We start from the raw sequence: 22192 nt of genomic DNA, 5'->3' as shown, positions 1-22192 counted from the left end.
TGCTTCATTACTGCTGGACTTAGAGAGGACTTCTTAACCTACAGTGACACCAGTGTGAAGTTTAGGTGACACCATGTGGCCTCCATTCCCAGACATGTGCTCCATTCTCCTCAGCCCCACCTCATTCATGACTTGATACATTCATATCTGAATATGTCATTAGGTCATAGGCTGAACAGCAGACAGAGAGCGCAGGTGTGGGACGGACAGAGAGCACAGGTGTGGGACAGACAGAGAGCACAGGTGTGGGATAGACAGAGAGCACAGGTGTGGGACAGACAGACAGAGAGCGCAGGTGTGGGACAGTTTCCACATCACTAATGTTACTTTTAAGGTTTGTTAACTTTTGAAAACAACTCTTAAAAAAAAAAGTCCTACACAAATGAGGTAGAAAGTACTTCATGGATAGGAAGGGATGGAAGGAGGGAGGGAGGGAGGAAAGGAAGGAGGGAGGGAAGGAAGGAGGGAGGGAGGGAAGGAAGGAGGGAGGGATGGAAGGAAAGAGGGAGGGAAGGAGGGAAGGTAGGAAGGAAATTGTGCTTTTAAATGTTTTAATTTTTATTTTAAAATTGATTTAGATTGATTTACTTTATATGCATGTGTGTCTTGGCTGGATGTAGGCATTTGCCTCCGTGCATGCTTTGTGCCCGAGACAGTCAGAAGAGAACACTGGATCTCTTAGAGCCGGAGCTAATGAATGGATGGTCGTGAGCCATCATGCAGGTGCTGAGACCCAAACCTAGGTCCTCTGGGAGAGCAGCCATTGCCTGCTGAGCCATCTCCCCCCCACACCCCCACCCACTATTGAGTTGTTGGTTAGATGTGGCCATACTGAAACAAGAAGACATGAGATCATAGAGACTGCAGCTGATTAAGAGTGAAAACACAAGAAAAGAGTAAACCTGCAGCGCCAATAATCCCTAAACTATTTTCTCATTAAGAAAACAGAAGACAAGAGCCCTGTGAGGTTAGGGTTGCTCTGCAGGAGGGGGAACCAAGCCTGGAGGGCAGCATTTTTGTGTCCAGAGTTGGTTGTTGCATGTACCCAAGTGCCAAAGTCAGCAAGAGAAGCAACTGGGGATGCTTGCAGATACATTCCTTATTGCTTTAGCCCTGGAGGGGGGATCTGATGCTTCTGAAAGCAAAGAATGAAGAGAGAAAAGAAAGGATAACAAGTCCAGCAGGGCAGAGCCCAGCCTCAGCTCTGGTTCCCAGGCCCTCTCATCAGGGACGAGCGGCTGATAACCTGCTGGAGGAAGGGGCTGTGGACTTCCCTCAGCAGGCTCGAGGCACAGTAGGTAGCCACAGTGGCCTCTGCGAAGCCCACAGAGGAGAGGGATCTGGGACACGCGCACCATGAGCTAGCCCTGGAGCTCTCTCATGTTCGGAGCAAAGGCTTTATGACACACACGTATACACACATATACACACATATACACATATACAGCCCTCACCACTGCCCTCAGGGAGAATTCTACATGTACAGAGCCAAATGGGGAAGAACATGGCTGTTTGGATGCTTCAGCAGCGAAAATTTAGACGCTCTCAGTTTTCTCCCTTAGGAAAAAAAATACCACAAAACTACAGAGTAAACAAATGTCCATTTTTATACTGTGGAAAGGATGAAGGTAAACAGTATGAAGCCTTTTGTCATTCGAACGCCAGTTTGCTGTCCCCTTGAGAGTTAAATGTGTTTCCTTTACCTATGATACTCTGTTTAAAGATTCCAGACCCACGCACCTCCCACCCATCCACTTTTTGCTAACCAATAATAAACTACTGTGCCTGGCCCTTTCTTCCTCTGGCTGCCAACACTGGCCTCTATACTGCTCATGTGCATTTCCATTAGGAGGTGACAACTGGAGTCGGGGAGGGAGGGAAAGTGGGAGAGCACACTTGGCTGTCCTGTTTCACCTCTGATTGGCAGGGAGGACGGGGCTTAGGGAGCACATATGATGAGAATTTGCTGTTTTCAGGCCAGCAGTAAATGCACAGTTTTTTCTATTTATACCAATCCTTGCCCACTTCTTAAAGGTGCTGCATACAGATTACAAAGACACTTTGACCAAGAGCTAAGCAGCTATCCCATGGCTCTTGTTTCCACTTGAGGAGAGCAGGGTCCGTTCTCAGAGTGGATCCGTTTCCATATGGCTGAAGCTATACTCAGGTACCCACGAATCAACATTAAGATCTCTTCATCTTTATTACATGAGCTAACTACCGGGCAGGGAGGCAAGAGCCTATGGTTGGGCGCAAAGACAAAGCCAAGTGTCCACTCTGACACCAACCGCTCAGCCTGTCTAGGTCTGTTTCACTTTTCAATGACCAGGGTGGATTGGAATGCCTCTAAACCCTTCCCCAGCTCTATCCTTCTAGAACTCCACTCATCCAGACACGCCTTGCTAGTTCCTACGCACGAGGCTGACCTACGTGTCACATCACAGCCCAGTGACACAAAGGCTGTCAGACAGACCTGAATTTGATTCCACCTCACTTAGGATCCCAGTGCTGAGCATGACTGCAGATTAGAAACGCTGGCAGCTCCTGCTGGATTAGGGGATGCATGTAAAGTCTGTGACATTAGGGTGAGGTCACCAACTACTGCTGGTTCCTCTTGTCATCCTTGCTGACTCTATGAGACCTCCAGAGCAGACCCTTTCTTTCTTCTCCCTCTCACTTTCAAATCTAGGCGTGAACCAGTTCCCAACTTTCTGTGAATTGACCCCCAACCTGGTCCTACTTGTATTTTTCATTCTCTTCTTAAACAAAAAGATTTCTATTGTACACACTGTTACTGCCGGTGTCATACAACTTAGTGTCTTACACTGCAGGGGCCTTAAGAAAAGGCTCAGTGGCTATGAACACTGGCTACATTCCCAGAGAACCTTGGTTCAGTTCCCTGCACACACACATGACTCTCATAACTGTCTATAATTCCAGTTCCAGATCGGATGCTCTAGTCCGGCTCTGCAGGTATCATGCCTGGTGCAAGACATGCATGCAGGCAAAAGAGCCATATGCACAAAATAGTTTCCTTTTTTTTTTTTTTTTTTTTGGTTTTGTTGAGACAGGGTTTCTTTGTATAGCCCTGGCTGTCCTGGAACTCACTCTGTAGACCAGGCTGGCCTTGAACTCAGAAACCCACCTGTCTCTGCCTCCCAAGTGCTGGGATTAAAGGCGTGTGCCACCACTGCCTGGCAACAAAATAATTTTCTTAAATTAAGAAGTCATGTACTACTAGCAGGTTGGTTGGATGGCTTGTCTTAAGCTCTTGGAGGCAGAACTTGAAACTTTTTTATGTGTAAATCAGGGGTCAGTACGTGACTCTTTCCGAGGACAGGGACCCAATGTTATAATTTAAAGGGGCATGGTTGATGGAGCTGACAAGGGACACAGTTGTGATGTTTCCATTCTCCACCTGACACCGATTCAGAATCACGCCTCTGGGTAGTGTTGACCAGTGTCCTTCTGGAAAGGTCTAACCAAGGAGGGAGGACACTCTGAACAGAGGCGACACCACCCACGGGCTGGGGTCCTGACTGGCAGAAGGAAGGCGGCACCCCAACAACTGCTGGTTACTCTCATGGCAGCTGCCGCTCGCACTCAAGGGTTCCTCCGAGCTGCGGTTCACCAGAACCTTTCTGAACCAGTTCCTAGCTTTACTTGGTTCCTCCGAAGTAGAATCTTGTCATCAGCTCGTCCTTGCAGTCATGTTTGGACAAGACTACCTTGTCCAAGCAACACAGTCAATAACACTGCTTTGCAGAGTGGACAGGTATATGTTATCGATTAGCCTGTTTGATAGGAGTAATCTCTGGGAACACTCGCTGAGGCTGTTACTGGAGGACGCACAGATGTGAACAGACCAGACACCCGTGAACGGCAGGGCGTGGCGCATGCGCGGTGGCTTTACTTCGTACACCTGCGCTTTCTAGGCTCTCATTCCACTCTCTATAATCTATCTTCATCCTCACTCAACTTCCTGTGAAGCTTGTGCAACCAAACACCCCTCTGGCCTCAGAGGGAGCTGAAGCCACAGGAAGTCCTGGGACTAGTCAGAAACAGAGCCATCATAACCGTGACCTTTAAAATGAAACCAAAGGGAGCAGAGAAAATAACTCGAAACAATTAGAAAGCTTCCTGCGGTTTAGTCAATAAATGTGCCCAGTTCAATACCCTCTTCCATTAATAATGAACTCAAAAAGGCCACGGTGCTATCTGCCCACAGAAGTGTGAGAATGTTCTTTACCTCATGTTACACAAATCGAAAATTCAAAATATCAACGATGTGATATTCTTGCACCTATTAAGTAATATAATAAAACCCTGGCAATCTATAAATGTAAGAGTTGAGAGGTGCCCTTTCCTTAGACACAGATGGAGCATTCTGTGGGTTGTCACAGAGACACTAAAAGCAAGACTGGTCTAGAGCCCTTAAAGTACATTGGCTATCATTTTCCCTCAGCGAAGTCATCAGTAAGTGAACACCCCTTATGAGTAAAAGTTTCAAGTGACCCAACACGCTCTTTGTGCAGACACTAATACGCAACATCTCAAGAGATAGCATGGATCAATAGCTGGCTCAAGGACAGGTCATTCCGGTCTCACAGGTCCAACCCACTTATTTACTGATACTCTCTCTTTGTCAGACATGTGTTGGATGCATATGTCACAGCAAGGTGAGCAGTGGTGTGCAGTGTGACCTGGTTTATTCAGTTAACAGTTCTCAGTTTTCTAAGACATTCACTTACAGGTCTAGAGCTGGCTAGCAGGCAGACGACTTGTTTTTAGCAAGAGTTCTATGCTATTTTATAAATCTGCCAACTGCACAGCATACTTAAAGCTATGGAACAGCACTCTATCCTACTGTCAGCTACCCGTCCTGAAGGGAATCCTATATTAAAAATGGACAGGTTCTGGTATTTAAGGTGCCACTGACATCATGGATAAGAACTTTCTCCACCATGTAGCACAGACCTGAGCACCTCAGAGTCCCTCAGTGAATGGCAACTTCACTGTAAAGTCAGAGCGGCCCAGGCCCACTCCACACATTCCAAATTCCTCAGGTCTACAACCCGAGTGCACTATGAACCCACAGCCTGCGAACCTACTGCCTCACAGACTACATGTGTGCCAGAGCATGTCACAGGCTGCACCCTTTGACAGCTCTCTGCAAATGCACCCCAGTCTCTGTCAAGACTGCCCAAGCACTGCAGACTGCACGTTATCAAGCTATCAATATCCCTAGGAATAGGAGGACCCAAACTCTGATCACATGCTATCAAAGAAGGACAAAAGGGTCACTGCTATATAAAGAACACAATGGTCCATGTGTAATGAGACAAGCAATATTTGCTTACAGTAAAATCTATCCCATATTGCAGAAAGAATGGATAAGGTGGGGCTGTAGCCAAGCGGTAAGCTGGCTCCATCATGTGTGAAACTCCTGATTTCAACCCTAGCACAGAAAACAAACAAATAAACAAACAAACTAAATTCATACCAGGATGACGTTAATCAGCCAATGGTAATTTATATCAGTGTGGCATAAAGAACACAATGTTTAAATTCAAGCTTGTAGCCTTAACTTTAAGAAAAAAATTGTTTATTGTTATCTTATGAATATGGGTTTTTGCCCGCATGCATGTCTGCACCATGTGAGTACAGTGCCCACAGAAACGAGAAAAGGGCATCACTTTTGAGTAGCCTTACTTGGAACCAAATTTTGTACAGACTCCTGGAGTTTAGCAGCTAAAAGGATGAGCTGTAATGTGTGTGGGGGGGAGGAGGGTGTGTGTCATCCAGTGACCATCTTATCCTCCTAGCTTGTCTTCCTTTAGCCAATATCTAGCTAAAAACAAACAGAGAAGGCTGGAATCACATCATAGCTCAGGACATGACACTGGGAAGACAGTGAGAGAGTGCTAGAATCTTAAAACTGTTCCCCAACTTTTAAGGCCAACAAGGCTGACCCACACACTCCTTGGTCTCTGGACAGAAGCTTCTCCACCTACCTGAACTGAGGCAAGAGAAAGCCTGGGAGTGATAATTTTGTGCACAACCAAAGAGTCATCATTACCTCTTTACCCTTCTATACATAGTTAAGAGGTCTTGTCTCGTGGGCCATATGCAAAAGTAAAATGTTAACGGGGCAGAGCTGGGTGGAGCCAGGTCACTACACTCAAGGTGCTTTTGGTTGGCAGAAGAACTGATGGCCACAAGAGAAGGAAATGAACTTGGTCAAATGGCTTCTGCAAGGTGGAACACACTTCACTCCAGTCCTGGTAACTCAGTAAGCTGTGTGCATCACCTGACCACAAGACAAGACACAGATGTGGAATAGAATTGTCCACATGTGCTGTGTAGTCTTTCTAGACCCCCATATCACTCACATTCAGAGAAAGAATAAACAGCTGGCAATGATTTGACATAAAAACAAAGATTCTAGAATTCTCCTTTAAAAGATTTGGGGGAAGGCTGGCTTTGGGAACAGATGCTGAGGAAGCTAAGGAGAGATGAAAGACCACGAGATGAGCTGAAGAGGACAATTGATTGGCAGTTAGATATTGACTCCAGGAGATCCGAGTTTGAATTCTGACTCTCTGTGTGTCTGACATGAGGCTAACCTTGTAGCTTCTTGAAGTTTGGGTTCCTTCTTTGATAAAATGGGGACTGGGAACCAGCTCACAAGATAACCTCAAGTTGTCCCATTTACACCATAAGCAAGTGGAGGAAATGAATAGAGGAGGGCTGGGCATGCAGTCAAGCTCTAACAGTGAAAGTCCCCTCTACCGTGAAATTCAGTGAGAAGGGCACCGAGGCCAAGGAAAGCAGACTGCAGAGATGCTAAAGATAGAGTCACAATCACCTCCACCCGGGTCACTGAAGGGCTGATCAAAATGGCAACTGTCTGTCAGCTGGTGGTACAGAGGAGTGGGGGGTGGGATGGGGGGACCGGGGTAAAGGACAGAAAGCCAGAAAGAAATAAGATAAGAAAAGAGGCTAAATTAGCAATTCATCCTGTTAAAGTCTGGTTTTCCCATAAGTCAAACAGAATAAAGGCAATGAGCTGAAACATGGACACAGAAATCTTACGGGAAAGAAGAATCCTGTGGCCGTGCAATCACAGGAGTCACCGGATCTCAGGCTTCATCCATTTTTACAACACTGGACGCCTCACATCCAGACATGAGTAAGGAGAAGATTTAAACTCTGGAGATAACTTTTAAAATGCCCGCAAAGAAAGTTCTAAGGATCGCCTACTAACTCAAACCATGGAACGAGACATGGAAAACATCCTAATTATTTTACCACATGAATTTAACCAAGACAACAGAGCCTGCCGGTATAAAGGAAACCAGCTCCACTCTCACTTGTGGACTGATGTAAAAATCCTAACAAAAACTCCACTAAATCAAATTAGGAACATTACACAAGCACACAGTCACAATCCAACTGCACCCAAGCCCCAACAGAGCAAAGATGACCCAAGACTAAAGCACCTGCTAAGCCATCAGAGTATCAGGGCATGAGACACCTCTAGTGTCAGCTAACCACCATGCTTTCAGTGAGAAGCCTCAAATATTATTTTTGCCAAATTGAATAAAATGCTACAGATGTTTATAAAATGATTTAAAATATGCACACAAATCTGAGATCATGGAACAAAAGAAACATTGATCTTCAAATATTTTTTCATTCTCACATATCATGAGAAAAAATTATCCCATCTCTTCCCAGACATTCTTGACACCAATGTCTGTATTCCCGTGAGAATCACTTTGAGATAGTTAACAGTTTCCAAAGTAGATCCAGCAATACCTTTCCTGGGCATATACCAAGAAGATGTTCCAACTTGTAATAAGGACACATGCTCCACTATGTTCATAGCAGCCTTATTTATAATAGCCAGAATCTGGAAAGAGCCCAGATGTCCCTCAACAGAGGAATGGATACAGAAAATGTGGTAAACTTACACAATGGAGTACTACTCAGCTATTAAAAACAATGAATTTATTAAAGTCTTAGGCAAATAGATCTAGAGGATATCATCCTGAGTGAGGTAACACAATCACAAAGGAACACACATGATATGCACTCACTGATAAGTGGATATTAGCCCAGAAACTTAGAATACCCAAGATGCAATTTGCAAAATACATGAAACTCAAGAAGAAGGAAGACCAAAGTATGGATACTAACTTCCTTCTTAGAATGGGGAACAAAATACCCATGGAAGAAGTTACAGAGACAAAGTTCGGAGCTGAGACAGAAGAAGGACTATCCAGAGACTGCCCCACCTGGGGATCCATCCCATGAACAACTACCAAACCAGACACTATTGCATATGCCAGCAAGGTTTTGCTGACAGAACCCTGATATAGCTGTCTCCTGTGAGGCTATGCCAGTACCTGAAAAATACAGAAGTGGATGCTCACAGTCAGCTATTAGATGGAACACAGGACCCCCAATGGAGGAGCTAGAAAAAGTACCCACGGAGCTGAAGGGGCCTGCAACCCTATAGGAGGAACAACAATATGAACTAACCAGTATCCCCAGAGCTGTGTCTCTAGTTGCATATGTAGCAGAAAATGGCCTAGTTGGCCATCATTGGGGAAGAGGTCCCTTGCTCTTGCAAACTTTATATGCCCCAATACAGGGGAATGCCAGGGCCAGGAAGCGGGAGTGGGTGGGTTGGGGAGCAGGACGGGGAGGATATAGGGGACTTTTGGAGAGGAAACTAGGAAAGGGGATAGCATTTGAAATGTAAATGAAGAAAATATCTAATCAAAAAAAATTTAAAAAGAAAGAAATCCAGTTACCACTTGCCATTGCCTTTTTTTTTTTTTTTGGNTTTTTTTTTTTTTGGNTTTTTTGAAANAGGGTTTCTCTGTGTAGCCCTGGCTGTCCTGGAACTCACTCTGTAGACCAGGCTGGCCTCGAACTCAGAAATCCGCCTGCCTCTGTCTCCCAAGTGCTGGGATTAAAGGCGTGAGCCACCACCGCCCGGCTGCCATTGCCCTTCTTATAAAAGAAAAACAAAAACAAACCAGTTTCCAGAGTGAACATCTTCACTTCTGAGCTCGTTTTAGTTCCTGAGTAACATATTAATCCATCCTCAGAAAGCCACTGTCCAGACACTGTGCAATCATGATGCCTTCGACAGAGGCTTGGGTTTTTTCATTTAAAGTCTTCAAGTTTTTGCGATTATGCTGGCATTTCAGGAATAATTACTAAATCTGTATTAAGCGTCCTGACCTCCTTTTTGTTCATTGTTTGCAGAGACTCTACAAGGCCTTCAACACCAACACTGATCAAAAACACTATAGAAGGGGTTTTTTTTTGTTTGTTTGGGGTTTTTTTTTGTTGTTGTTTTTTAATGAAATAAACTGAGGCTGATGCCAAGATTATAAGACTCTGTAAAGAATTAATCTAAGATGTCTTCCTTTTTTGTTTGTTTGGCGTTTTTTGTGTGTGGAAAAAAACCATCACATTCAAGTCTTATCAATGCAGGGAACACTTAGAAAATGAGAATATTTAGATGGCACTAAAGCAACTATACAAGCTGCTCAGGAGAGACCAGTAACCCACCCTGCCTGGGCCCTTAGTAGCCCATCACTGCAGCCCACCAGGGAAACAGCTCTCACCAGGGGTGGGGTTGAACTGCCAGCACTGTAGAGGCTGAGGCAGGAGGACTGAGAATTCAGATCGGCTTGGCTAAAGGGCAACCAGATCCTGTCTCAAAGAACCAAACAGACTGCCATCCTTGAGGCCAGAAAATGCCACAGTAGAGTCTAAAACACAAAGCCAGACAATGCCCAAATGTGGCTATGTGACCCAGGGCTAAATGTTGCTTTGTATCTAGTCCTCAGGTCTGCAAGATCGGGGGACAGTCCTCAGGGATGGATTACTAGTAGTAACCATTCGAGGCTCCTAAAATTGTCTTGTATACAGTAAGTGCTTAAACCCACTAGATTTGATAGCTATACTTAACTAAAAGCAAAGCAAAACAACAGGACACCAAAACCAACCATGAGACCATGTGGCCTCACCCCTACACTGTGACATCTCAGTAAAACTTGCTGAACAACAGCTCTGATTTCTCACATGAGGCTGTCAGGTTGGTGTTAGCTGAGGTTTTGAAATACCGACTTAAGCAAAAGTACAAACATACTAAGGGGAAAAACTTAGATAATATTGTCAATACAGCAAACTTTAAGGATATATACAGATATATGTATCCTACATATATCAAGTACATTAACACACATCAAACTTTTTTGGGGGGGTGTGGGGGTTCGAGACAGGGTTTCTCTGTATAGCCCAGGCTGGCCTCGAAGTCACATCAAACTTTTTACATCTATAAAGCAAAAAAAAAAAAAAAAAAAAAAAAAAAGGGGGGGGGTGATCAGGAACTAAGAGTTCTCAGTGATTTATAAAAACAGTGATTGAGATGAATTCAACACAAAGTTTAGGAAAGACTGGTAAATAAATTTTCCAAGCAATAAAAGAAATGTAAGGAAAACAGAACAAGAAACTAAGAATGTTCGAAGATTCATCTCTGGTAGCCTGACTACATGAAGGTGATCTCCAACCATCGCTGGCCACAGACGGTTTTATCTTTCTTTCACTGTTTCACTGTTTTTTTGTTTTGTTTTTTTCCCTCTTACTTTTTCTATTGAATGTGTATCATCAGAAAACAATTTTAATGCAAAAAAAACCCAAAATCTTACACCTGGAGACTCTAGACCAAGCTTAGTTTGTTCCTTTCCTAATCTGGCTTTACAGTGCCCCAACCTGTCTCTGCCAGGACACAGACTTTAGTGAGCAGCAGCAGTCATGCAGCCACAGCAGAGGGCTGTGGTGACCAGCACCTGAGGAGCTGCCATCCTGGTGCCCTGTGGATATGTGGTGCCTGCTAATTCACTCAGTGAGTCCAGATCTCCAGGTACACTCCCGGTGTGTTATAAAATACAAACAAAAGGAGGAAAGGTTTGCAACTCTCCTTCCTTGTTCACACTGTGACCGAGGCTCTGCTACAGCACTTGGCATTTATTTCCGGGGCAAATGCTAAACTTCTCCAGTCTGTCTTCATTCGACCTACTGAATGACACATCCTAGGGTTTACCAGAGATGGATTTCCCGAACTGGTGAACTGACCTGTGGAGAAGATGAAGACTGTGTTGTTCCAGAGCCCGTGGCTTTTCAAGGCTTTGGTGACATTCCCCACTGCTTCATCCATGAGGGACACCATCCCTGCATAAATACGTCTGTGCTTATCTTGGATGAAGCCATATGGCTCCATGTACTCCTCCGGGACCTGCAGGGGATCGTGGACAGACTGGAAAGCAAGGTAGAGGAACAGAGGCTGCAAAGAGAATTTGAAAACCAAATGTCGGTTAAAAGGAACGGAAGCTTTAAACACAACACATGAGACAGCCGATATTCTCAGTTCATATCAAAAACTGTGAAGACAATCTACAAGAGTGGACCTAACTATCTCTGAATCATATGTGTGATAAGGAGCTCGTAGCCAGAGTATATAAATAATTTAACAATAAAAGGTAATTTCCTTAAGAACAGAGAATTTAAATAGGCATTTCTCCAAAGAAGATTTGCAGCAAATGTTCATACACAGGGGACTGCAAACAAAAACTACAGTAAGATATCACCGCATCGCACTCATTAGGATGCTTAGAGTCCTTAAAATAGAAAGCAAAAATGTTGACGAAGCTATGGAGAAATTAGTCAGTAGGAATACAAAGTAATATACACAGGCACTGAAAAATCAGCATGAAGTTCCTTAGTATCACACACAGCTACCATACAGCAAGGCCCTCCTATATCTAGAAAATCAGGAAAGCACATGCTGGTCTGAAATGCACAGGGGTGCTCATGGGATGCTCACTGCAACATTGTTCATAATGGCCAAGAATTAGCCTCAATGCTCACAGTTGATGGATACAAAAATAAAATTCAGAATATTTTTAATCACAGTATATACCAACTAAATAATCAGTGACAACACAGTTGGGCTTTAGAATCGTGAAGAGAAAGGAGCCAGAGACCACATTTTGCATTGTTGCATTGATTAAAACATTCTGAAGTCCAAAGAGGCAAGTCTATGGAGACAGAAAGTAGGTGAGTGGATGTCTGTGCCTATGGGGAATTCTGGGGAAAGGGATGACAAGGGACTACTACTAGGTAGAAATTTCTTTCAAGAGTGATGAGAAGTTTTAAAACTAGATCATGGTGATGATCAGATGCCTCTTAAATTTCCAGTTAATTGAATACTTTAAGTGAGTGAATTTTATGATATGCAAATTATGTCTCAGTAAATATGTTCAAAAGATGACAAGACCCAAAACAAAATATGAAGGTCAAAGTCCTAGAATGGGGCAGAAGGCTTTGACCCACCACATATTGAAATGTTTATATAGAAAACCCTCTGATAATAATCTGACTACTCTATCTCATTTAACACTCAACACCATCCTGTTATATCCATTTTTCAGATCAGTTAACCAAGGCTTTAAAAGGTTAGGTATGCCCAGGTGCCACTGTTTGATGCAGGCTTCCCTCCTGGTACCCTCAGTGTTACAATGTTGCCATGCACCAACAGATAAGTGAGCTAAAAATAAAGAGAGTGTACAGGGTTTTCTTTAACATGTTTTTTGGGGAAACAGTGTTTTGTTAGATTTTGATATTGAACCAAATAAATGTGATGCCCATTTAATTCCTAGAAATAAGAAGTGTGAGCCACAGGTTCTGTTTTTTCTCTATGCCAGCTTAGAACAGTCAGCACCTGTGGTATTCCAGGTCAGCCCTTCAACTTAGGGGGCCTCTCTGCAGATAGCCCTGCACCATGCCTTATAGAATTTTTCATATGTTTAATACCCTCAAAGAGATAATAATCAATAGCTTTGATCCAAGAATAAGCACATTTATGTAAGGCATTTAAATCATAAATGAAGAAGGCAAAAAGACAGAAGGGAGAAACTCACTTCACTTTTTATTGTTGCAAATTGTTCTAAATTACAGAACCCCTTTGCTGGAGTGTGTGCCAACCAGTTAGGGGAATGGAAAGATATGCTAAGAGCGGGGACTATCCAGATAGGGGGCTCTAAGAGATACCCTTACGTTTATCTGGAGTTCAGACATTTTGAATTAAATGTTAAAATTAAAGGTACACTTTTTCCATGAAAAGTATTTCAAGTTCCTCCTCTTAACATCTATACCAACACTTCTGCCTCTGCCTCTGCTCCTCCACATACACACACACTTTCCACGCTACCCAGACTGGCCATGCGACACTCTGGGGTCCCTCTGGATCAAGTTGAAGCTGGCCAGTCAGGTGACTGTCACATGTGAGAGCCTCACACTGTTTGCTGACCTGATCATAACGTCATAATTCACAAGAAGAGATGCAAGTGTTCTTTGAACGACAACAACAAAAAGTTGTCTTTTTGTTTTTGTTTTTGTTTTTCGAGACAGGGTTTCTCTGCGTAGCCCTGGCTGTCCTGGAACTCACTCTGTAGACCAGGCTGGCCTCAAACTCAGAAATCCGCCTGCCTCTGCCTCCCAAGTGCTGGGATTAAAGGCGTGCGCCACCACTGCCTGGCAAAAATGTCTTTTCTACCAGTTCATCTGAGCAGTCCAGAGCAGTTTGCTGTGGGGTGAACAATTCCATACATTTTCATAGCTCTGGGTCACCAGGAGCTGTGTCCAATCCATTTCATGAGGTTAGGACCAATCAAACACATTTCATATGCTCTCCGACACACACTTTGTTTTATTGTTTGAGACAGGGTCTCTCTATGTAGCCTGGCTGGCCTAGAACTCACAGAGATCCACCTACCTCTGCCTTCCCAGTGCTCGGGTTAAAGGTGTGTGATACCACGCTCAGCCATTTTGTATATTTATATCACTACTATAAATCAAGTCTTTAGCACTCAGAAGGTGAATTTCATTCATGAACAACCCATTCTCCAACCTCACCAAGTAGAAGCATTACGATAGCGAATATATGAGTGTTTTGCCTGCATATATGTCTGTGCACCTTGTGCATGCAGGACCCAGAGAGGTCAGAAGAGGGCATCAGCTCCCCTGGAACTGGAGTTACAAACAGTTGTGAGCTACCATGTGGGCGCTGGGAACTGAACCAGGTCTTCTGCAAGAGCAGCCATGTCTCCAGCCCCACTGTACTAATTTTAAATGATGGAGGGAGGGGAGAATGGTAGTCTGTGCTGCATGGTAGCCTCATGAAAAGAATGATTATTAAGGCTGGAAGGTTCTCCAACCACCATCAGGACCATACCTGCAGTCACTAGTTGGTGGGGTCCTCCCCAAGAAAAGCTGTAGCCAGTTTCTCCCCACTGGCCAAAGCGAACAGCCTTCATTTGGGGATTGTATGTGTATCTATGGACATGAGGCCCTTGGCCTTGGAGAGAGACCCCTCCTCACCTCACTGACTCCTGATTCACACTGAAGTCCTGCCCCACATTAACCGCCACTGATTTCTGTTTTAGAACCTGGTAGGTCCTTGGTATTTTCTTGATTCCAAACTCTTATTCTGATCAGCTCAGTCATAGCTGCCAACTGTATCCCAACCCTAACTGTGACCCTTTTGAGTATCCTAAGACTATAAAATGGAATCCTGGTTGGGAAAGCATAGCTAGACACTATAGTATCATAAAAAACCCAGACTTAACTCTCTGCATACGCACATTGAGGATGCTAATGGATCTTTTCCCTTTCCTGTTCTGCTCCATGGCTCCTAAGATCTGAACTCTAAACATCCACACTATGGGAAGAAACCACATATCACTCATTTTTATGTCTTTAGAGGGCTCCCTAATTCAAAGTATAAATTGGAAAAACAGGAATACATTTTTAAACTACTATTCTATCTTTGACAACCAAATTAAGACATTTCTTCCCAGCTTGTATTCACACAAAGAAAGTCTTCCACTAGGATTTATTGTTTTGTTTTCCTTAGGAAGCTTCTAGTAGATTAGATGTAGTTTTTTGTTTTGTTTTATTTATTTATTTTTTTTAGTGCTTCAAAGTGCTGCTGTTCTAATTTTAACAGAAAGTCATGCTATGAATATATGACTTTCTTTTTATAGTGCTACTACTATGTGAGTCACCCTCACATCAAGGAGAAAGGATGTCCCTTCCTGACACATGTAAAGCCATTAGCAGCGTCCCCAGAATCAACAACTCAACTCTTACACAAGAGCTCTGTCGATTTTCTCCCTCAGCTGCCCCTTAAAAGCAAGTACACGTTAGTTGGCTGGTGAACACTTACTGTGAATTCTTTGAATGACTTCCATCTTAGAACAAATGTCATGTTACAATCTATACATGGCACCTGAGAGCCTAGCACAGAATTGGGTTAAATCCTGGGGAAAGATGTTGCAAAGATGCAGCTCCTGAAGCCAGTGAGTCGCATCACTGTCTGGAGAACTGAACAGGAGCATCTGTGTGCAGGAGCTGCCTTGTGGAAACGGCTGGGTTGCTATTGACTATTCTTTCTTTTACTTTTAGTCTGTGCTTGGGGACTCTGGGCATGATCATTACCTCTTCAGAGCATCCCACACACTGGCAGGAAATGTCCATCTCCCATCTGGTGATTTTTGTAATGCTATCTACAAGCAGTGTCGTGTTAACAGCACCCCTTTCATGGGATGTGAGCTCTTAAGGCCTGTGACTATCCTCGGTTCCGGTGCCTTCTCCATCAGCCCAGTTTAACTGCCCACCCACAAGGAACCACTTCTCCACAGCCGCTTCCTGGTAGCTGCTTGGTGGTATGAGGGCACCAGGAGACAATACTGTTTTGTACACATCCCTAAATATCTGAGAGATTGCTCCCCTTCTTCATGGTTCATGGCAGACATAGTTGCCTAGAGATGTCAGCATTACACCCTTAAAAATCCAAAGTGTGGTAAAGCTGAGATCAGTCACCAGGGAAGATGAGAACAGTCACTAGGGAAGATCCCTCATACTGAGTAAAATAGCAAAGATGGAGCCTGGAAGGTTCTATACAGACAGGGAGTCACTGGCAGGTCACTGTGTCTGAACACGTAGACAAGCAGAATGCTCATTAACACTTGTGTGTGCTGAGCATCTCCAGGCAGTAAGAATGACTTTGTATTGTGTACAGATTACCTCTGCTGCATAGAGTTGCACGATTAGATCAGATTGTGAGCCAGTAATAACAGCAAGCTGGCATCTGCTTGTCTTTGTACTTGTGAGAGCATCAAGCTAACGCTCACGGAACCATCCTGAGTGCACAGGATCTCCATAGCGGCACCATGGTCACCATGGAGAATCACTGGTGAGGGGATGAAATATTAATGCCTCACAATATCTGATATCAGTATTTCTTCCAAATGTCCCAGGAGGTCCTAATATGATGTCAAGACTGGGACTGTGGAGCTGAATATGAACTGGGATTCAACATCTCTGCACGAGCTCTGACTAGGGATGGTGAATAAAGGCAGATGCTCTTGGAGTCAGAAGTGAGAGGTTACATCCTGACTCTGACTTCCCACAGTCCCGTGGCTTTGAACAAGTCACTTCATTTATCCAAGCCTGTTTGCTTAAACAAACAGTGTGCCTTCTTCAAAGGATAATAAAGAGTTCCCTGAAAACCTTACTTTGGCTTTCTTGGTATTAGGCCATGTCCATAAAATGCCTCACATACAATTAAGAGCTATAATACAGCCAGCAAGAGGCACCATTGCTAACGATACCTCTTCCGTGGTGCACGGGCTCTCAGGGCCTCCTGTTGTCCTTGGTTTCAAGCCTTTCCCCACAGCCCCCCAGCTTATAACTCCCCCTCCCCACAGAACTATTTCACCCCAGTTGCATCTTCTTATCCATTTAATGTTATATGAAGCCACCTTCCTAGCCCACCAACCATTCTGGTTTTAAATCTAGACTTAAAATGTGCAGGTTTCTAAACATTTGAGAGAATGCTCCCCTTTCTTCATGTTTCATGGCAGACATAGTTACCTAGCGATGTCAGGTGACGATGTCAGCTCTTAAATACCTAAAGTATGGCAAAACTGAGAACAGCCACCAGGGAGAATCCTTCATACTGACTGAGAGTATAGAAGACAGAGCTTGGAAGATTCCATACCAGACAGAGTCTTTAGCAGGTCACTAAGTCTGAACAGGTACACAAGCCAGAACCCTGCCTGCTGAGGGTTCAAGCATTGTCAAAGAGACAAAGTGCAGAGAACTGGAAGGACCTGGACACTTTCTCAAGTTTCCCATGTCCCACTGAAGGCCACTTTTTGTGAGTGTGCTAATACAATTCTTCATAAGGACATGCTTTGAGCCCAGGGTCTCACAACACAAAAATCTGCTCTGTTTCCAAAGCGCCTATGTGCTGAATCCAGACAATTTGCATTTAAGACTTCTCACAACTCTTTTCTCTTCCTACCTGCAGCTAAGTCTGCACGTGACATACCTGATAGGCTCCTATGGTGTCTGTGAAAACCAATATACCATGCATAATAATTGTAAAAACCCAGTATTGCTAAGACGGTCATTTCCATTAAGTTGGTCAATGAATACCAACCAATCAAACAGCCAACTTCTGTTTTCTTAGCAAAAATTGGTCAACCTACTCTAAAATTAACATGGGGATACAAAAGATTAAGAATAATCAAAATAATCCTGAAGAGAAAAATATAGAATGAGAGGATTTTCTCTATCCCCTGAGTTCCCAACACTTCTCCCTAACGGAGCCCTGACTCAAGCACAGATACCTGTTTGGAATCCTGAAGCCTGGTTTTGCTAACCACTTACTGTGCACACACATAAAGCATCATAAGAGGGAGCAGGGTTTCCACTGAAATGCTGAAGGACAGACAGCCTTCCTCCATCTGCAGCCCAGGGTCCCTTCCTGTGAGACTCATCTCTTGGGGGTTCCTATGTACTGTATGGCTTTCTCCCAGACCTGAGGCAGATCCAAGTTCTTCACTTCTAACAACCTTCCCTTTCTGGCTAACTGGAACATGCTCTAAAATGTTATATCACACACACACACACACACACACACACACACTCCCTTGGAAGCAACAAGATTTTGATAATATTAAAGGAGGAAGCCTTACTTTCTCCGGTGGGTGGTTAGCTATGAGGGTTGTAGCCCTTTTGGTAAATATATTTGTTGAGTAAATATTGGTATACTCTTTTGCAGGCTCTTCACCATCTCTTAAGTCAAGTGCACAGCGGGTACCATTCAAAGACTCAATCGGCGCACAGGCCTCGTGGGTGTAGTAGTCTTCACTGCCTAGGAGGTATCCTGCAAGAAGAATGGGAGAAGAAACAGTCGGCATGGCGGAAAGCTTGCTAGGCAAACGGATGTTCCAGCAGTTAATTGCCTAATGCAACTGATTGCCCATGACGAGGCTAATCAAATGACAGGGCTAATCAGGGTTCTCTTCTGAACATCTCTATCTTTGTTAGAGACACCACTGAAATGGCACTACATGGAAATCCAAGGCCCTTTCTCACTGGAGTCTTTTAGAGCATCTGTTCTCGCTTGTCAACTCTTTATACATGGTTGATCTGTGGGAAAAGGTTTTTTAGAAATCAGAGTTTAAGTTCAGGAAGCAAACAGATGCTAATTCTTTAAAACTACCTAAGAAAAAAGATAACACGCCACTAATGTGTTACAAGGTTTTACTTGTAAAATACTAAAAACAGGGTTCAGATCATGTCATTTGTTGCTACTGAGGTTGGGAGATGGAATTCTGTGGTTATTTATGGACGGGGCCTTTGCCGGAGTTATATTTAGTCAAATGCTGACACCCACTGGTGGAAAAATATAAACCTTTCCAAACACAAACTCTCTATCCCAGCTGAGCAGCCCCAGAGATCAAAGTGCAGCAGCATTCAGTCTAGACTGGGAACCGACAGCACCTTGCCCTGCTGCTCAGAGATGCAGTGCTTACTGGGCCGAGTGGCCTGCCAACTCCCCTGTTTCTATAGCCCAGTTCCCTCTCCCATAACAGAGAGTAAAGCACAGGAGAAACAGAAATGCCCCAACCAATCGTTGTTCTGCAACTGTTCGTGTTTTGAAAATGTGAAAATAAGCTGTGCTGCATATTATGATTAAATTGACAGACTTGCTCAGAAAAGGCCAATCAACATAGGGCAGAAAGTAGTTAGTGACGGATGGCCCAGGGCTGTGGTTGCCTAGAGACCCGTGATGACTGCTTATGGGATTAGGTTTCTTTTTATGACATACATGTGTGTGTCTGTGTGTGTGTGTGTAGTTTCCTACAACTTAATTGTGATAATGGCACAATCTCTCACATTGTTTAAAAATCGCTAAATTAAATATGTTAATTGGGTAAACTGTATAGTATATGAATTATACCCTCATAAAGCTATTAAAAAGAAATAAACTTTGATGAGCTCTTAGCTATATTCTTAAATATATTCCCTTTTAGTCTTAAAATGATGAAAAATGGGCCTAGCTCTTTCCTTTCTCATGAATTTTGTCTACAGTGACAATTAAGAGTCTTATACAGCTTATGGAATAATTCAATGGATTTTAGATTAACTATTTTTCATGATCAAATAAGTTCAAGGTCCTGAATATAATTAGCATATGACATCAACATAACTTACTATGTGATTTTATCTATATTTATAGGAAATAAATCCAACATATTTACTACCTAATATGGAATAGAAAAAATTGTATTCACAAAAGAAGTAATTTCAGGGCTGGTGAGATGGGTCAGTGAGGAAAGGTGCTTGCCACCAAACCCAACAACCTTAGTCTGATCCCTGCGATCCACACAGAGGAAGAAGAGAACGGACTCCTGCAAGCTGTCCTGACTCAGACCTCTACACGTTTGTGTTCTCTCTCTCTCTCACACACACACACACACACACACACACACACACACACACACACACACACACGCACACACACGCACACACAACTACCTCAACCTTACCTTGGTGATTAGAGTGATCAAGCCAGTAGTTTGGGTTTTTAACATCTACTTAGTATTAGAATTTGGAGAGAACACTTCACACTCCTTTCCATTAATATAAACTATCACTGGGGAAGATATAGGCACAGGATATGTTTGGTTATAGGAACCATAAATATTAAATGATATTAAAAATAGAACTGTAGAGCTAGAACTCAAATACTTGGCCAAACCAGTACAGACAAATAACAAATGTGGGTATTTGTCTATCCAGGTCCAGGGTGAACCTTAATTCTCATACAAGAATATGACTTCTGCCCTTTATGTGAAGTTTTTAGTGTGTGTGTGTGTGTGTGTGTGTGTGTGTGTGTGTGTGTGTGTGCACATGTGCATAGGTCAAAGACAACCCTGACATCATTGCCAGGAGCTATCCCCCTTGTTTTTGGAGACATGTTCTCTACTGGTTTGGCATTTAGGCTAGGCTGCCTGGGCAGTGAGCCCCAGGGATGCCCCCACCTCCACTGTCCTTGAGCCTAGGGCCTGGACTGAAAGCTTAGATGATACCCAGCTTTTTTTACTCAGGTTCTAGAGATCAAATCAATGTCACTGCTGCAACTACTGTACTGAGTGAGCTCTTGCCCCGCTGTCCAACCACCTAGGCTGCTAAGCATACAACTTGGATTTTAATAAAGATTCTAAGTATCCACAGTCTATCAGAGGTCAGATATCAATTCATCCTGCATGAAAAAAGTTTCCAAGGCACAGGCCATTCCTCTAGATCTTCGAAGATGTTAATCAATGAAGGCTGATTTCAAGGACACTGAAGACTTATTTAGACTCAGCTAGAAATAACGTCATGGCTGGCCAGTAGTGCTGCAATGCCACGAGTGGAGAGGAACACGCCTGCTCTCCTGACTGACTTCTTTGCATCTTGACCTCAGCTTTAGGGCTAAGTGCTTGGCCGCATGGGTTCAGGGCAGATGCAGATCTGCTCCTTTGCACTGAATTTGGCTTTACCTTGCTTGGAAGCAGATTCCTAAAAACAATCTACAAGAAAGCCATCACTTTTTTATTAGAGTGAAGCACCGAGACCCCACCCCCACCCCACCCCTTTACCTTCTCCCAAAGGGGAAGTTCCTCTGACTGCCCTGAATTGGAAGAAGCTTTGCTCTTCCCTAATACCTACTGTACCCTTGTGGTAACACACTCCTGCATGTTCTTCCCCCCCCTCCCTCCTCCTCCCTCCCTTCCTCTTCCTTTCCAACATAAGAAGCCTCCCATCTTAGATGTGGAGTGCTCCCAGAGCCATGCATCTATAGTGCATTTAAATTATAGCATGTCTTACTGGCTGCTCCAATTGTGTTATTCTATTTAGATGCTTTATGTTCAGTACACATTCAGTTTGGAAGAAGCAGATGGCAGGAGGAAGGTTACTAAGTAGCCGGGCAAAAGGATAGCTCAATAGAAAAAGACCCTGACAGAAAGATACATAGTTAGTGGCACTTTAAGCCTATTGTAAACCCTGCCTTAATTAGTAACCTAACCTAACTAATTAAGGCAGGGTTTACAATAGGCTTAAAGTGTCATGTTTTAAAACAAACTTCAGGTTTCATATTTATTTCAGAGGGTTCTCTTGTTATTGTTTGGTTAGTTCCTTGTACCATTTTTTATGCTGTTGTTATTAATTTTTTAAATCGATCTTCTCCAACCTCGTAATTTTGGAAGCAGACCTCCTATGTGGGAGAAGATGCCCAGGTAAGGTGAGCTAGTCGTCTTCTCCTGGAGAACACAGTCCATATGGGGGAAAATATGTGGACTTCAATGGAGGAAACATTCTTAATACAAAACCTGATTCTGATTCCATACGACTCTGCCCATCATCTTCAGGTGAGAACATTCTAGAGCGCACAGTGGTCTCTGACATAAATGTCCCTAACACTCTTCCTTAGCGCTCTGGCTAAAGCCCCCGGCCTTGCTGTGGGCGCGCATGCCCAGAGTACACTCACGTGCTGGCTTATGGGGATAACGGCCGAAAGCAGCTCCACTATGGTGCTGCCTGATTTACTGTGTTCAGGTTTCTGGTCATTTTGTTTGATGATACTTGGGTGTATTTTATGAGCTGGCTGTAGTAGATCTGTGTTGTTAAAGAAATGTGTGCCGGGCGTGGTGGCGCACGCCTTTAATCCCAGCACTCGGGAGGCAGAGGCAGGCGGATTTCTGAGTTC

The 22192-nt window shown here is 43.8% G+C and overlaps 1 protein-coding gene across 1 annotated transcript in view; it reads right to left on the bottom strand.

Annotated features, from left to right (window-relative positions):
* Positions 1–22192, bottom strand: part of Arsb (arylsulfatase B) — a 165011-nt gene that overhangs the window by 122869 nt on the left and 19950 nt on the right. The window contains exons 3-4 of the mRNA XM_021180617.2: positions 18129–18319; positions 11161–11368 (exon numbers count right to left, since the gene is read on the bottom strand). Of these exons, the coding sequence (XP_021036276.1) occupies positions 11161–11368; positions 18129–18319 (399 nt within the window). The remainder of the gene's footprint in view (positions 1–11160; positions 11369–18128; positions 18320–22192) is intronic.

This window comes from Mus caroli, chromosome 13 (genome assembly GCF_900094665.2).
Source record: "Mus caroli chromosome 13, CAROLI_EIJ_v1.1, whole genome shotgun sequence".
NCBI classification, from domain to species: Eukaryota; Metazoa; Chordata; class Mammalia; order Rodentia; family Muridae; genus Mus; species Mus caroli.
Note: the sequence above shows the minus strand (reverse complement) of the source record. Positions and strands in the feature narration are given on the sequence as shown.